Here is a 16,517-nt window from a genome sequence, read left to right as displayed (position 1 = left end):
CAACTCATACAACTCAAATACGGACGAATGCGACATTAAAGAGGCAAAGGAATTCAATGACAGCAAGGAAGGACCCCAGCGCGCCCGATAGAACGACCAACTGATTGTCCTTAACAAACTCCATGGATTTCGCAACGATCAGGGTGGTCGCCGGATTGCGGCGCCGTGTTTTCTCTATAGGGTTGAGAGAATGGAAACTTGCGTAAAAAGTAAGTACAAAAATTAGGAAAATTCTGTGTATTGATTTCTTGAGATTTCAACGTACAGAACTCCCTTTTTATACTAAGGACCCTAGGTTTGGTTCGACTCGATCATTCCGGGAAAGAACCAACAAGAAAACTCGAAACGGAGCTTATAAATTGCTCGACTCAAAAGTTCCAAAAATAATTAATCCAAAAATACTAAACCAATAAAAATAAGCTAGCAATTAATAATTCTTAACATGAAACAAAATCCTTGAACCATACGGGTTTGTTCGCCTGCCTCTGAGAACGTCTCGGCCCTTCTCGCTCTTCCTCGCTGCTGCTTTCCACCGAGTCCTCCACTTCCGGCCGTTCCGACATCTCCGATGTATCTCCGGCTACTGGTGTCATCTCCGTTGGTTGGAGAATTGTATCCGTATCAATAAGCAAAAAATTAGCTAAAGTTAATTTACAATAAATAAAATTAACAACATACTATCACTGTTCGGATACATTTGAGTTTTGACAGTACGTGAACAATTAATAATAAATGTATGCAGTCTGGAGTACTTTTAGTTATTTTAAATGTTTACTAATGTAACGCATGTGCTATGCATAGATTAATATATTTTTAATACATTAATTTTTAATTTTAAATTAATTAAATAAAATTAGAATCAATATTAACAGTGAGCAATATGAGTAACCATTTTAGTTATATTAGAACAAAAATTCTATACAAATCAACATTGAAGCATAATATATTTGTAACAAATCACATAATATAATGTTTAAACATTAAATCATGGAGTAGGAAGATAAAATTCTATCACAATAAAGAATTAAACACAATGGATAATTAATCATGGAGTATGAAGATAAAGTTCTATAACAATAAAGAATTAAACACAATGAATAATTATTCATCATTTTTAAAACTTCTTTATACATTACATTAACTTTAAAATTAAAATAAATCTCATCATTATAAACTAAAACCTTCAATTCTTCACAATTCGTCACTCTTCAACATAACTCCTATGTAAAATAACTTGTTGTCATCTTTAATGCCATTCGCCTCACCTAAAACTATAATAAAATAAGAAACAAAATCAATAATCAATATGTATTAAAATGATCATCCGTAGAACAAAGCATAAGATGTGATACACTAAATGAACATTTAACCATCATTGTCAGGATGCTGTTGCATTTGGTGCTGGTTGGAGCCGGCCCAGAATGAAGGCCAGTATGTGGCGTCGTCGCCGCCAGAGTATAACGGTGATACGAACTGATTTGGTAGTTGTGTGGGATCTGGAAAACTCATTCTGCTTCTTTTGGTGATCTTAGTAGCATCCAATTTTGAAAAGAGAATCTTTTTAATCAAGATTCGATTTTTTTTTTCTCATTGGGACCAATCAAATCCAAATGAAAATGAAAATCATAAGAATTAAAATTTAAAACCAATACTAACATAATAGAATGAAGAGATTATTGACATGCAAATGTCGGTTCAATGGAAGGAAAGAGTCAAAATTCAAACAGCCAGAAATAATCGACTGAATCTGAAAATAATTGGCGGAAAAACATAATTGGTAAATATTAATAAATTACTATAGATAATAACTGCATGATGTAACCACTCATTGACTCCCTATTTACTTTAAATAACTAAATAGGACTGTCAAGCTTTATGCAAAAAATATGATAAGTTATCAATTCATCGTGTATATCAAAATAATTTAGATTTTTCAAATTTTTATAAATAATTATTTTGATAAAATGAAACCTAATAAAATACTAGGTACTACATTATAAAAGAGTTATTCATAGGGGTGAGAATGTGGATATCGGGTATTGGATTTACCCATACCCGACCCGATATCCACCGGGTATTGGATACCCAATATCCAATTTCATGGGACTGGGTATGGGATTGGATATTGAAATTTAAAATAAATCGGGTATTGGGTAACCCGAATGGGTATCGGATATTACCCGAATATCCAATTTATTATTTAAAGCATTTTTTAAATTACGTTTAGCCATTTTAGGCTTCAAGAGCTGAGCCAATTTATTTACTAATTACACTGTACTAGGTTAACTTTCTCTAAACTTATATAAATAAGACGGTCTCTCTTACACTAGGTCACGGCTTCCCCAAACTCTCAAATTTTACGTATTGCATAATCAACTCATGTGGTTTTTATATTTTAGTTAATTATTTTGACTTTTGAACTATATTGTTGGTTGCTTCTATAATTTAATTAAATGCATAACTTTTATTATTTTACTTACATATTGCATGATCAATCCACATAAATATAATCATATACTTTAAAATAAAAATAACTCATTTTTTATAGTTTTTTACTACAAAATAAATGCAACATTAAAGATATTAGTCAATTTAAATATTTATATATTTATATTAATATAATAAAATTTGATTTTTTTTATTAGTTATTAACATATGTCGGGTATTTGGGTACCCGATACGTCGGGTGTGTATACCCGGGGCGGGTATTAGAGTACCCGAAAATATATCGGATCGGGTTTTGGATAGACATTTAGATGATTTTCGGGTTTGGGTACCCGATTTTTTCGGGTCGGGTATCACGGATACCCGTATTCACACCCCTAGTTATTCATATGAATTGATGTACTCCACTCAGCTGGTAGAGCTTGTTGCTTTCAACCATGTGGTCGTGAGTTCGACTATTGTCTCTTCCGTTCACCTTTTTCCGGCAGGCCACAAACGGAAAAATAAACTCCCTCTTTCCTCTAATAATTAATCCCATTCTCTCCAAAAATTCATCCCTTCAGCTTCGTTTGATTTTGAGATCTTTGCTACTTGCGTCATTTTTGTCCTTAGAATGGTTAACAATATAAGGAAGATGATCGAAAACGGATTGAAAATGTCACGTGTTAAAATCACTTGAAATTCACACGGTGTTTGAAATTTACCATTGATTTTGATATCTTTGCTACTTACGATTTCGTCCTTAGAATGGTTAACAATGCATAGAAGATGACCGAAAACGGACTGAAAATGTCATGTATTTTTTTGATGAAATTTAATGTAATAGATTTTTTGATGAAATTTAATCTTTTATTGATCTAATAATTATTTGTTTCTCTTTGTATTAGTTTTCGGCAGTGTGTATTTCCATGAATCACACGACGATGATATAGAGACACTCAAAGATTACAAGAGTGTACTTGAATACAAAGCCAAGGAGGACTCACTGGTGAGTAGTCTATTTAGAGATAGTACTTGAAATTTGATGTTTACTAAATTAATTGCTCATGTAGGGTCAATTTCGCGTGGTCGGAGCCGAGGCACAAGAAGTTCCGGTAATGTCACCCATGGGACCAGTACTTCGTGATCGGGTCGGCTACCTGGGAATGCGTCTACAAGATTGAAGCGCTTAATGGCTACCTCGTCTCGGACGTGCAGACGCCATTGGAGACCGGAGACTTAAGCACAGGTATCAGCTTCGAGTGCGGCTTAGCGCTAAAGGAGGTTGCGGATGGGCTTCAGACGATGAAGTCGTCCTTGTACAACGAGATACACATCGCGGACACGAAGACCGCAGCCGAGACACTCAAGGGCCTGCTGGAGACCGAGTTTTGGCACCACGGTAAGTTCCTGGACGCAGTCCCGGCTGTGGTGATGGCGTCACAGCTGATCGAAATTGTGGCGTGCACGACGAAGATCATAGACTCTATGGAGGTGCTGTCGACAGAGGCCAAGTTCGAGAAACCCGACCCGACGTTGACTGCAGTGGTTGAATTATAGACCACCAACTGAAGCTAAGAGAAAGTAAAGTACAATAGATGAAATAAAGTAATAATAATTAGATTTATTTTATTTTTGGCCAAAAAATGAAATGACTCAACTTTGTTGGAACATTCCAAAAGAGAATATGAACCAACTTAGTTGGGATGAAATGAATAATCTCTTAAAACACATGACAAGTCAAGTGTTACACGTCACATTTTTGTGACTTATTTTTCATGGACAGATGAAGTAATAATTATACACAATAATTATATGCATTGGCATCGACATTGTCAATTGCAATTGGAGAAAATTGATGTTCCAATATAACAGATAAAATGTATATAGATTTTGAGATCTTTGCTACTTACGTCATTTTTGTCCTGAGAATGGTTAACAATATAAGGAAGATGACCGAAAACGGAAAGAAAATGTCATGTGTCAAAATGACTTAAAATTCGCACGTCGCTTGAAATGCTTGAAATTCGCACAGTGCTTGAAATGCTTGAAATTCGCACGGTGCTTGTAATTTGCCATTGATTTTGAGATCTTTGCTACTTACGGTTTCGTCCTTAGAATGGTTAACAGTGCATAGAAGATGACCAAAAACGGACTTAAAATGTCATGTATTTTTTTGATAAAATTTAATGTAATCGATTTTTTGATGAAATTTTATGTTTTATTGATCTAATAACTATTTGTTTCTCTTTATATTAGCTTTCGGCGGTGTGTATTTCCAGGAATCACACGACGATGATATAGAGGCACTCAGAGATTACAAGAGTGTACTTGAATACAAAGCCAAGGAGGACTCACTGGTGAGTAGTTTATTTAGAGATAGTGCTTGAAATTTGATTTTTACTAAATTAATTGCTTGTGTAGGTCAATTTCACGCAGTGGGAGCCGAGGCACAAGAAGTTCCGGTGTTGTCACCCATGGGACCAGTACCTCGTGATCGGATCGGCTACCGGGAATGCGCCTACAAGATTGAAGCGCTCAACTGCTACCTCGTCTCGGACGTGCAGACGCCATTGGAGCTTCGGATGAAGATCCGAGACTTATGCACAGATATCAACTTCGAGTGCGGCTTAGCCCTAAAGTAGGTCACGGCGGGGCTTCGGACGATGAAGTCGTCCTTGTACAACGAGATATTGTCTTGTGAAAAGAAAGCTTTCCTCGAGTCAACTTATAGTTTGGTTTAATTTATTATTTTCATTGTAATTTTTTTCCACTAATTTTTTTTCCTTTCGATTGTAATAGTTAGAGTACTATGATTTAAGAATTTTTTTCTCAATATATTTATAAACTCACTTTTACATATATATAAATGTTTTATAATAATTCTAAACTTTCAATAACTGATAATATATTATTTGCGAATTTACTTTATTTATTAAATATTTATTAAAAAAAATTTATTTAAATAATAATATTTATTTTAAAAAGATATTTTCCTAACTACCCAAAAAACTCATGATATAGGAGTATAAATTTGAAAAAAGTGAGCAACCAAATTCGATACTACAACTATCCTTTAAGAAATCATAATTTACATCACCAGCCCAAAACGAGTCGCAATAGTAGTCATTTTGTTCGAGAAATTTCTCTCCATCACTGATTCAATATAAAATTAACTCTCCTTTGCCGCCTTTCCAACTCGCTCAAATATTCAGGCGAATCTCGCTCCAATCTGCTTATAAATACATTATCACCTTAAACTGCGTAGGATTTCGCTAATCCTCCCTCGCTTTGTACATACTGTTTCTTCGTTACTCTAACAATTGTTTTTTTCTGCGGTGCATTCCAGATTCATTCTTCATTGCTGGAGGTCACTTGATTGAGGTAATTTTTATTTCTTAAAGAAATTTCTCATTAGGGTTTCCACTACTTACAATTTACGACGAATTCGGGTTTTACCTCACGCGCTTGATTAGGTTTTCTTTTTTATCCCGTTACTGATGAAGCATAATTTTGTGTGTTGGGAAGTGGAAGGTTCCCGGTTCAATTCGTACATCTGTTATGGGGTTCGTGATTGCTAACAGGAGCTCTTAATTTTTTGTTAATGTGGACATTAGTGAATGCGTGTATTTGAATTGTTCCACAAACCCTGGCGTTTTAAGAGCTTGAATAGTGTATTTGAATCGATAAATGTGAGTTTCTGTCTTTGCTTTCTCAATGATCTGTCTAATTGTGTAGCACTCGGTTGTTCCTGTCACTTCCAAATACAAATAAATAACTGGCTGTTATCAATTTGGAATTAGGTTCTCTATGTACTCATCGTTTAGAAGATTCGAGAACTAAGAGATTCCTGAAGCAGTGTAGATATTTGCTGATTTGATGTACTCTATATATTTTGATTTAGGTGGATGTTGAACATGTTTCAACAAGTAGTAGTGTTGGCTTGGGATCAAGGACAAACTATCCCCCTTGTGGTTGGGGCTTAACTATGTGTGACGCTCACTTAATAATCTTGTTTCCATTGTTCACTCAATAATCTAGTCTCGGAACAGAAACTCCGTGTCCCACTTTTACAAGGGAACTTCTCATCTTAATATCTCCTTTAGTTTTCATAGATGGGCTGCATATGATACAGCCATCATACGTTGTCCATCCATCCTTGCTTCCCTGGTTGACTTAATTAGGAAAAGGCCGATATTCCAGTTTCACAGCTAGGTTATGAGTATACAACTATATAATTCAATCAGGCAGCCAACAAATTCAAATTTTGAGGCTGATGCTTGTAGTTAATTATCTAACTTAGAATGTCTGCGGAATAGCATTTTACATTGTGATATTTTCCAACACTGTTGTAGGAGTTGTCGTAATATTACTGCTCATTAGTATCTTGGATTGCTTGAGGGAGTTACTTGATGATGGTAAATGCATGAAAAGCTTAGCTGTCCAGACATAGTCTGTAAAATTGTGTTTGTCGTCAACTTTTTATCTTCCTTTCCCCTGGAAGCTGAGGGGAGTTTTTTCAAGCACTGCACTTGTTTCACTAGTCTGGGTGGCTGGTTTAATCCTGAAATGATTTACTGGAAAGGGGCTTCCATTTTCCTTCTCTGTTTTGCTTTCAAGGAAAACTATAGCCGGTAACTTATATGAGACTGATGCTTTTGAGCAAAGAAGTTCCCTTCATTTGATTTCTAAAAGTTTTACCTGAATCACACACTCATGGTTTGCTTATACAATTTGCTAACAGCTATTATTTGACTCTTTATACATGAAACAGGTTGGAAAATTCCTTAGGCACATTAAGAGCTACTTGAAGAGTCATGGCCAAGCATCATCCTGATCTAATTATGTGCAGGAAGCAGCCTGGAATAGCAATTGGGCGGCTTTGTGAGAAATGTGATGGAAAATGTGTGATCTGTGATTCCTATGTGCGCCCTTGCACCCTTGTCCGGGTATGCGATGAGTGCAATTATGGATCATTTCAAGGTCGGTGTGTCATCTGTGGAGGGGTCGGGGTATCAGATGCATACTATTGCAAAGAGTGCACACAGCAAGAGAAGGATCGTGATGGCTGTCCCAAGATAATCAACCTGGGAAGTGCTAAAACAGATCTGTTCTACGAACGCAAGAAATATGGTTTCAAGAAACGGTGATCTATGCTGAGTTTATGTTTAGGAAACATATATATTCCCTGGTCTGATCTGAGGTGAGACTGTGTATGAGATCGTCATCTGAGATATCAGTAGTATTCTCTTAATTGCGCACATTATTAATCTCTTTACCGCTTGACCAACTCACACACACAAATTCGTGTCTTCTTAATTGCCTAATATATAGGCGACTTTATGAACAAGTTAATGCGTCAAGCGTAATTTGTGCTATTATGCAATATAATTTATGCCTTCTTAATTACATATTTCTAAATTACTATATTCAATGACTCAATGACCTCTCTTAATTGGATTCCTATGTTGTATTTCCTATATCCTTTATTCAAGTAGTTAGTTTTAATTCGTATATATATTTTAAAGATAATCTTATACTGAATTTTTCTGGCACTACAACAAATCCATCACAAAATTGGGGACACAATTATTAGTGTTGAAACTTTTATAAATTGACCAAATTTTAGGGCACAAATAAAAGCATTTTTAGGTTAATGTATCTTTTAATATTTCTGTTTCTCATATACTTTTATTGCGTCTTTTAAATTTAGTTGAAACACAAAAATGGAGACGTTTTAAAACAGTTTTTAAAACACAAAGTAATGTACTCAATTAAACAAGAAATGTTCATAGCCCTTTTTTTAATATGGTCATGACTTATTAAATACTAACAACATATACAAAAAAGATACAGTAGTAATTATTATGCATCAATGCTCTATTCGAGTATTATATACCCTGGAATGTAATCAAAATGCAAATTTTATATATTATACAAATTAGAAATTTTAATCCTAGTTATTAAATATAATAAATTTATAGTTATAACGTTGCTAAATTTTAATGTCAACAAGAGCATGTATTTTATCAACCGAGGGTACTTATGTAACTCAAGTTTTTTTGTTGTCCATACGTTCCTTATTTTGTCCCACAAAAGATGTCACATTTCCCTTTCTGAAAAAAGTTCTCTCTCATATGAATATTAAAATTATATTTTCTCTTTCCATTTAACACACAAAACAAAACCTCCTAAAATCCCATGTCGTCCCACAAGTGTGACATCTTTTGTGGGACGGGGGAGTAGCTTGTTTTTTTGGGAGCTTTCTGTTTTTGTACGCAGTTCTATCCTATGTTGATTTTTGTTATTTCTGTTGACATTTTATGTAACGAGGTTGATTCTATGTTGACATTTTTATACATAGATATGTATAACTATTGATTCTATGTTGATATTTATTGTTATTACGTTGACTTAATTTATTGCGGTTGATTCTATTGTGTTGACATTGTATTGACATTTGTGTTGACACCGTATTGATATTATTCTATTGTGTTGATATCATGTTGACATTTATTAAAGAATCAACACAAAATCAGTAGAAAAGGAAGAAAATAGAAAAAGGAAACAAGCACAAAATATTTGTTAATTTTACAAAATCAGCACAAAATTGATAAATAAACAACACCAAATCTATGTTAATTCCACAAAGTCAACACCAAATCTGTGTTAATTTCACATAATCAAATCAAATTCAACTTCTCCATTAAAATCAACGCAAATTCAATGCGACTTCAACACAAGCAAATGGGAAATTCAATGTGAAATCAACACAAGAAAATTCAACAATTTTCAGAAGCACAAGCAAATAGTCGCTGGAAATTTGTAGCAGAGATTAACATAGATTGAATTGAGAAAGGGGAAGTCGGGGGAGAGAGAATTAATAGTGTATAATTAGCACAGCAGCTCCTACTGTCCCTAATAGAGCATTAAAATAATAAATAAATATTTAATTTATTTTATTTATTTACTTGAATTTTTTATCATGGTGTGTGTAGGCCAGGGCTGCTGTGCTAAATAGCACAGCAGAGGATCCCCATCCGTATAATTAATGTCAATAGTGGGAAGAAGTGAGAACGTCGGTTTTTTATGTCCATTAATATTGGGAATAAACAATCCTACCAAAATTAAAAAATGCGTCAAATTCAGTTGTCCCTAATTTACCTCTCGATAGATTCATTGAAGTTGTTGACATTTTAATTTGTATATAAAAATACCGTTGATTTAATATAATTAAGGGCTCGGATTAGAATTTGTATAATATATGAGTTTGCATTTTATCACAAATTTATATACCCATGTTTCTTCATATTCTTATTTAATTTAAATCATCCCTTGAATTTCTTTATATTTACGTCAATAGATATTGATTGATATAAATACACATAATAATAGATAAAGCAAAAATACCTCTAAGAGATGGTATAATTTTTATTGGAAATAAAATTGATGAAAAGCTAAAAAGTGGTATTGAATGGAGATCATAAAAATTAAAGTTGTGGGATGGCAAGCCACCAAGAGTGGTGCCCAATCAAAGTTGAGAGAAAACTCATTTCAAATCATAATTTCTCATTCATCAATTTCAAAATGCATTCACGAATCTATTTCTCCACATTACTATTAGGAGAATGTAGGCATAAATTCGAATAAAGAAAATCAAGGGGCTGTTCTGTTTGTGAGTGAATTTTTGGTGCAATAAGTGAAGATGGTGTGATTCAACAAAAGCAGGTAAAATCAATTGGACTCATTGTTGTATTGCTTTAATTTGTAGGTAATAATTATCTCCATCATTATCAACAACCTACTATTTAATACTTTTAGGTATAAATGAAATTATTACAATTCAACTACATGCTACCTACAAGATATTTTGAAAGATATATGACATACTAGACTTTAATACTAAAACAACAAACACAATTCAATAAATTTTAGCCTTTATCCGATTGAGAGCTAGTTTGGTATACATGTTTATGATGTGTAAATAATATTACTATGAGCCTTAATTAAAACTTAGAAATATTGCTGATTTGTGCCGTCGAATTCCAAACTAGGAATCCAAGTCCTTTTCCGACGTGACATGTCGACCTCCATGTACTAAAAGATAAAAAAATAAGTATGCTGCAATGCTTTTCTCATTCATGCATTACATTATATGGAGTACAATTTTAAACATTACAAACAATTTTATGCATAGAAATATTTATTTTTTCTAAATCTTATGGAGTAACAAATTGAGTTATAGTCATACATTTACTTATACTATAAGAGTGTCCAAGAACTTGAGAAAATGTGAATCTTTTTTGAACCATAGGATTTATGAGATGGATCGATTCATATATTCCATTATAAAAAAGAAATCGCATTTTTTAAGTTGTTGGGCGTTGCTTTTATTTTAATAAGTGTATCAATTTATTACAAGTTTCAAGAAAAAATAACATATAAGTACATTGTCAAACATAAGAAAAGTGCATATAATTGAACATAAAATTGCAAAGGGTTATACACAAATAGGAGTATTATTTAAGACTTTGGTAATTTTTCACAACTTTGTAAAGAATTCTTCTTATACAAATTGACCTAACACAATAAGACAGGCTCGACAGTTAGCCGTCCATTGTATAAAAATAAATAAATAAATAATGTTGGAAATCTGTCGATCGAAGTGATAGCGATATTAGATAATTTGATAACACTACTGATTGCAAATTAATAGACGTAGACAGACTCTTCATTTATTTTTATCAATTTATAAAGTGAAAAGGAAATGAATTCATATAAACGATAGTATGAAGCCCTCGGTGGATCTCCATATATTCGGAATAAATTCACTTTATATAAAATCATTTAATTTCTCCCATAAATATTCCATTCTCTTCGATATACTCCCAACACGTGGCTTGGTATAGATTCTCCACGACTACACTATTTTTGTATTAATATAAGCTGACTTTGTAGAGATACACAAATAAGTCATACTGTATTAAGTCATTGATTTTAAGTACAAGTACAGTTACAAATTTCACTAAGATACAAAATCATTAACCCTCATATATTAAATTAGTAGTAGTATAATATTTGTGTCATATAATACGCAAAGGTTGCACAACGGCGTGCACTACAAAAAGAGTCCAAAGATGGTGTGTATAAAGTATAAACAAAAAATTTACACTCACTACGGTTGTTATTAGTCAAAACACTTCAGCTTAATTAACGCAGAATGAAAAATTAATTAGCGCCGACAAATCCGCTGTCACGCACTAACACCGATCCACGTAGAAAATCATATTCATAGATTATGATTTTAATCATGAAAATCATATTAAATCAATCAAGCTGTCACCAATTTCAACTCTTCTTCTCTCTTTCTAGAATATCCTATCATATGTTGGGAAGCAAACAAAATCAAGAAAACGCCATCTTATCCATTTTACTTAATTAATTATTACTTCTATTTTATAAAATATAATATGATTTGGGACAGCACCAGACATCCCAATCCTTCCTCTGACATCATTCCTCACCATATAATTTATAATGCTTATTTTATAATTTGTTTTTTATTTATACATATTTACACACACTAAATAATTTTGCTCTCACCAAACACTCTTCAATGATGAACTTATAACCCCCAACCATGAAAATACCCTAAACTATATAATACTACTACTATACAACATTAAATGCAGAAATTGGAGTTTCAAAAAGTAATTAACAAACCTCAAATCCATGATTCCTTCCCCACAAAAAAAAAAGAACAATAGATACTACCTAAATGCGTTTTTTCAAAAAAAAGAAGAGATTAATTAGCCTAGCTTCGCATTCATTCACCTTAGCAAAAAATGCCTCTGCCTCACCGGCCGTCTGCCGATGTGAATGAATCTGCGAAGCCGGAGGGCCGGGTGGGTATGCTAGTCTGAGTGTTGTCGTTGCTCCCCATGTAAGACGATGAGGCATCGCCGTCCATCAAGCTCATTCCCTCGAGCGCCTGCCACTTCTTGAGCGCCTGAGGCAAGGTCATGTCGTAGTCGATTCCATACACGTCCTCTGGATCAGCGGGCTCTGAGGGCTTCCACATCTCCGCCAGAGACGAGAGCACGTTCACCACATGCCCCATGTCCGGCCTCTGGTGCGGCTCCCTAGCTGAGCAGTGCCCGGCCAGCTCTCCCACCGTGCAGATGCTACCGAACGTCTCCTCTGTCAGTTCAATCGTTTGATCAATGGCTTTGCGGAATGTCTCCTTGTTGATCAACATGCGCCTGAACCACGGAACCAAATGCTGGCTGTCGTCTGGGAACGACTCGTCTAATGCTTTTCTTCCCGTGATCATCTCCATTAGAATCACCCCAAAGCTGAACACGTCGATCTTAGTACTCACTCGCCCCGTTACTACAACAAGAAGTGCAAAACACATTTTAAACCAATAAACACCAACATTTCTGTGCTAAATCAACATAATCATACAAGAATTCTACACGAATCAGTTATTCAACTCATTTCTTTGAAACATGTAACAACTCACAGCTATAAATGTGATCTTTGAAACAGAGGTATCACATAAAAGCATTTATAATCACATGGCTACCAAAAATCTTAGTAAAATATATAAGAAAAGCAATAGATAGCATCAAAGGGAACAAGTGAACCACCTGCATACTCTGGGGCAAGATAACCGAAGGTTCCGGCCAGTTTGGTAGCAATCGAAGCTTTTCCGTCAGGAGCAAGCCTTACAAGTCCAAAATCTCCTACTTTAGCCCTCATATCATCTCCAAGTAGAATATTAGACGGTTTAAGATCCCTGTGAATAAAGCTCTGCTGAGCCAAACCATGGAGATATTCAACCCCTCTAGCAACATCAAGCGCGATCGTGAGCCTCTTCATCCATTCCAGAGGCTGCAAACCCTCATCTTTCCAGTTGAACAAGAACCGGCTAAGCGTCCCCTGAGGCATGTACTCGAAAACGAGCAGCCTCTCATTCCCATCCAAGCAATACCCCAACAGAGCAACCAGATGCCTATGCCTCACTTTTGTGAGAACAGCAATCTCAGACCTAAACTCATCCAACCCCTTCTCACTGATCACGCCCGACTCCATCCGCTTCACTGCAATCTTAGTCCCGTCGTGCAGCTCCCCCTTGTAGACAGTCCCGAATCCGCCCCTCCCCAGTATGTTCCGCTCACTGAAATTGTCCGTCACGTTTCTCAGAACTTGGATGGAGATCACCATGTTACCAGCCTCGACAATGTGGAGGTCGCTCGTCCCACCGCTCCCGTGGCTGAAGGTCTCACTCATCCCACCACCACCACCATTGACACTCGATCCGGCAATGGTGATCTTGACAGCGTCGTCAGAGCCCGAGAGGCGCGGATGGATGACCGTCGTGTGAGGAGACTGAACCCTCCCACTGTGCTTGCGCTTACCTCTGTAAACGCAGAAGACCAGCGTTCCAGCAAGGGCAAGCGCGCACACTCCCCCAACAACCGAACCTACAACTACTCCCGTAGAAGTTTTCTTCTCATTGCCACTCCCCGACCCACCACCACCGGTGGATGTCCCGCCTGAGTTCCCTTTCCCACCTCCTCCACTAGGCGTCACCGGGCCATCCTTGCCAAGGTTCACATTCCCAGCAGTCTTCAAATCAAAACCATCCCTGAACTTAGGAACCTTCCCATAAATCTGATTATTAGAAATATCCAGCTCCACAAGATTAGGCAATTGAGTGAGCTCATTCGGAATAGCTCCGGTCAAGTTATTATTCGACAGAACCAGCCTCTGCAAAGACGTAAGCTTAGCGAAATTCAGGGAAATAACCCCGGAGAGGGCCAATCCTTTAAAATTCACCACAGTGATGTTCTTGCCAATGCAGGAAATCCCCTTCCACGAATTGCAGGGTTCATTCCCTTTCCAGTTATCAGCAAATGTAGCAGGATATCCAAAATCCTTCGCCACATCGAGCAAAGTATTAACACGGGGATCACATTCTACCCCGGGATCGGGCAAGCAGAAGCTGTTGCTACCGGGAAACATATCAACCGGCACGCTAAATTTGGGGGTTTTCCCTTGCAGCTTGTTATTGGTCAAATTGACTGAAACTAGGGTTTTCAATCCAACCAAAGAGTCAGGAACTGGACCGGTCAAGCTATTATCCCTTAACGACAACTTCTGCAATTGAATCAATCCCGTGAAATCGGGCAAGGGGCCGGAGAAGGCATTGCTGTGCAGCCAGATATCAGTCAATTGAGTCATGTTCTGAATAACCGAAATGGAGCCGTTCATTCCGACCTTCTGCCCGTTCAGCCACAGGCTCTGCATCGAGGAGCCGGAAAACGACGCCGGCAACGGCCCCTCCAGATTGTTGAACGCCAAGTGCAGATTAGTCAAGCTCGGAAACGTCTCGGAATCGAAGAAATCGGGCAATTGTCCGGAGACATTAGCGTTAGTGGCGGAGAAGGTTTGCAAATTGGTGGCGCTCTTGAGGCTGGCCGGAATTTGCCAGGAGGTGAAGGGGTTTTGATCCAAGTTGGCATTTGAGAGCGAGTTCATGCCGTCGAAGAAGTCGGGAGGGACGGAGGTGAAGTTGTTGTTGTTGAGGAGGATCCTCTGGAGGGAGCTCAAGCCGGCGAGGCTGGGGAGGGGGCCGGAGAGCTGGTTGTTCATGACCTCGAAGATTTGGAGAGAGGTGAGTTTGGCGAGGGAAGGAGGAAGCGAGCCCTGCAGCTTTTGGTTCCCGATTTGGATCCGTTCGACGCGGCCGTCTCTGGAGCAGGAGACGGTATTCTTCCACTTGCAGGGGTCCGCGTCAGTCCACCCGAGTTGACTCGGCGCGTTGATGCTCTTCTTCAGTTCCTGCATCACCGCCGCGTCGCCGGATTGGGAGCGGCAGGCGGTGGCTAGGAGCGAGCAGACGACCAAAAAAAGCAATCTTGATGCCATCCGACGAGGAATTGGAAGGCGATTAGCACTTTATCCGCTTCGATTTTGGGCGTTGAAGAGAATGAGGGCTCGAGAAAACAAAATTGGTCGAGATTATTTTCCTAATTTGTTTCCGATTTTAAAGTGTGGTAAAAGAGGGTAGGGTTTTTGGAGTTGGGGAGAGGAAGAAAGGGAGAATCTGGAAAGTGGTGAGTGCCATAAAAGAGGAGTTCGGAGATAGAGTGTTTGTGTTTATTGAGAAGAGAAGAGGAAGAAGAAGAGGAGGATTACAGTTGGCACATGCGTCTGGGACCATTATCGATTTCTCTTTTTCTTTTTGTGGGGGAAATTTGTTAAATCTGTTTTTTATTTTTAAAATATATTCTCTATATCAATTATTGCCCCTGATTTTGGTATGTGTAAATTGTAGTAATAATCGCATTTATGATTTATTACTGTTTTAACGTTTGACTTTCTTCAATTACGGCTAATTTTCGGACCCTAATCACAATCTTTGTAATATCATAATTTTATAAATTTGTAAAACAATGGTAGCCTATTAGGGGATGAGAATTATGAAACGTAAATGTTGATAAATGTACATAATTGTATGTATATAATTAAACTTTTTTATATTTTACATTAAAAATTAATTTATCAATATTAGTATAATTTAAAATAAATTTCATACTAATCATTTTGCACACTTCAAAAAGAAATTAAAATTTTAACTTAAATATATGTATATTTAAGAAAAAAAATATTGTATTACTAAATATTATATAATTAAATCGATCAAGTTCGAAATCATGTTATGATTTGACATAAAATTCTAGTATATCACTTCTTTCTTATTTCTATATATTAATAAATAGCAAAATTAATTTTTAATTAAATTAAAAAATTTAAGAACATTATGTACATGTACAATTTATGTACATTAATCTTTTCTCTATAATTTATGTGCTTATATAATTCTTGAGCATTCAAAAAATTGAGCACTTAAAATATTTACCCACTATTCTATTTTTCTAAATTTTAACTCAATTTATTCATAACTTTTTATTAAATTGATTTATTTTTAAATAAAAATTACTAACATTTTATGAAAACAACAACAATTATATAGTTAGATCCAAATAATGGGAAGTGTGTGTCTTTACAAATACAAAATGAGA

The 16,517-nt window shown here is 36.1% G+C and overlaps 2 protein-coding genes across 4 annotated transcripts; one reads left to right on the top strand and one right to left on the bottom strand.

Annotated features, from left to right (window-relative positions):
• Nucleotides 1–5,490: 5,490 nt before the first annotated feature.
• Nucleotides 5,491–7,833, top strand: LOC125218212 (PHD finger-like domain-containing protein 5A). 3 transcript variants are annotated; one of them, XR_016137355.1, is made up of 3 exons: nucleotides 5,491–5,688; nucleotides 5,774–5,808; nucleotides 7,277–7,415. XR_016137355.1 is itself a non-coding variant. In XM_048119838.2 (3 exons), the coding sequence occupies exon 3, from the start codon at nucleotides 7,242–7,244 to the stop codon at nucleotides 7,572–7,574; it is 333 nt and encodes a 110-aa protein (XP_047975795.2). In that variant the 5' UTR covers nucleotides 5,508–5,688; nucleotides 5,774–5,808; nucleotides 7,199–7,241; the 3' UTR covers nucleotides 7,575–7,833. The 3 variants fall into 3 exon arrangements, 2 of the variants coding, with proteins under 2 accessions (XP_047975795.2, XP_088925352.1); XM_048119838.2 differs by having other exon boundaries at nucleotides 5,508–5,688; nucleotides 7,199–7,833; XM_089069226.1 differs by having other exon boundaries at nucleotides 5,528–5,639; nucleotides 7,199–7,833.
• Nucleotides 7,834–12,119: 4,286 nt separating this feature from the next.
• Nucleotides 12,120–15,649, bottom strand: LOC125221676 (receptor protein kinase TMK1-like). The gene is made up of 2 exons (XM_048123875.2): nucleotides 13,077–15,649; nucleotides 12,120–12,816 (listed from the first exon to the last, which is right to left on the bottom strand). The coding sequence occupies exons 1-2, from the start codon at nucleotides 15,358–15,360 to the stop codon at nucleotides 12,281–12,283; spliced, it is 2,820 nt and encodes a 939-aa protein (XP_047979832.2). The 5' UTR covers nucleotides 15,361–15,649; the 3' UTR covers nucleotides 12,120–12,280.
• Nucleotides 15,650–16,517: the final 868 nt, after the last annotated feature.

This window comes from Salvia hispanica, chromosome 1 (genome assembly GCF_029641045.1).
Source record: "Salvia hispanica isolate PSC_SH4W2 chromosome 1, Shi_PSC_v1, whole genome shotgun sequence".
NCBI classification, from domain to species: domain Eukaryota; kingdom Viridiplantae; phylum Streptophyta; class Magnoliopsida; order Lamiales; family Lamiaceae; genus Salvia; species Salvia hispanica.
Note: the sequence above shows the minus strand (reverse complement) of the source record. Positions and strands in the feature narration are given on the sequence as shown.

Bases quoted from the DNA above. Each gene is read 5' to 3' on its own strand.
- LOC125218212 (XM_048119838.2), top strand. From the start codon at position 7,242: ATGGCCAAGCATCATCCTGATCTAATTATGTGCAGGAAGCAGCCTGGA.
- LOC125221676 (XM_048123875.2), bottom strand. From the start codon at position 15,360: ATGGCATCAAGATTGCTTTTTTTGGTCGTCTGCTCGCTCCTAGCCACC. The intron at 12,817-13,076 runs GTGGTTCACTTG...TTCTTGTTGTAG, and splicing joins TCTTGCCCCAGAGTATGCAG to TAACGGGGCGAGTGAGTACT.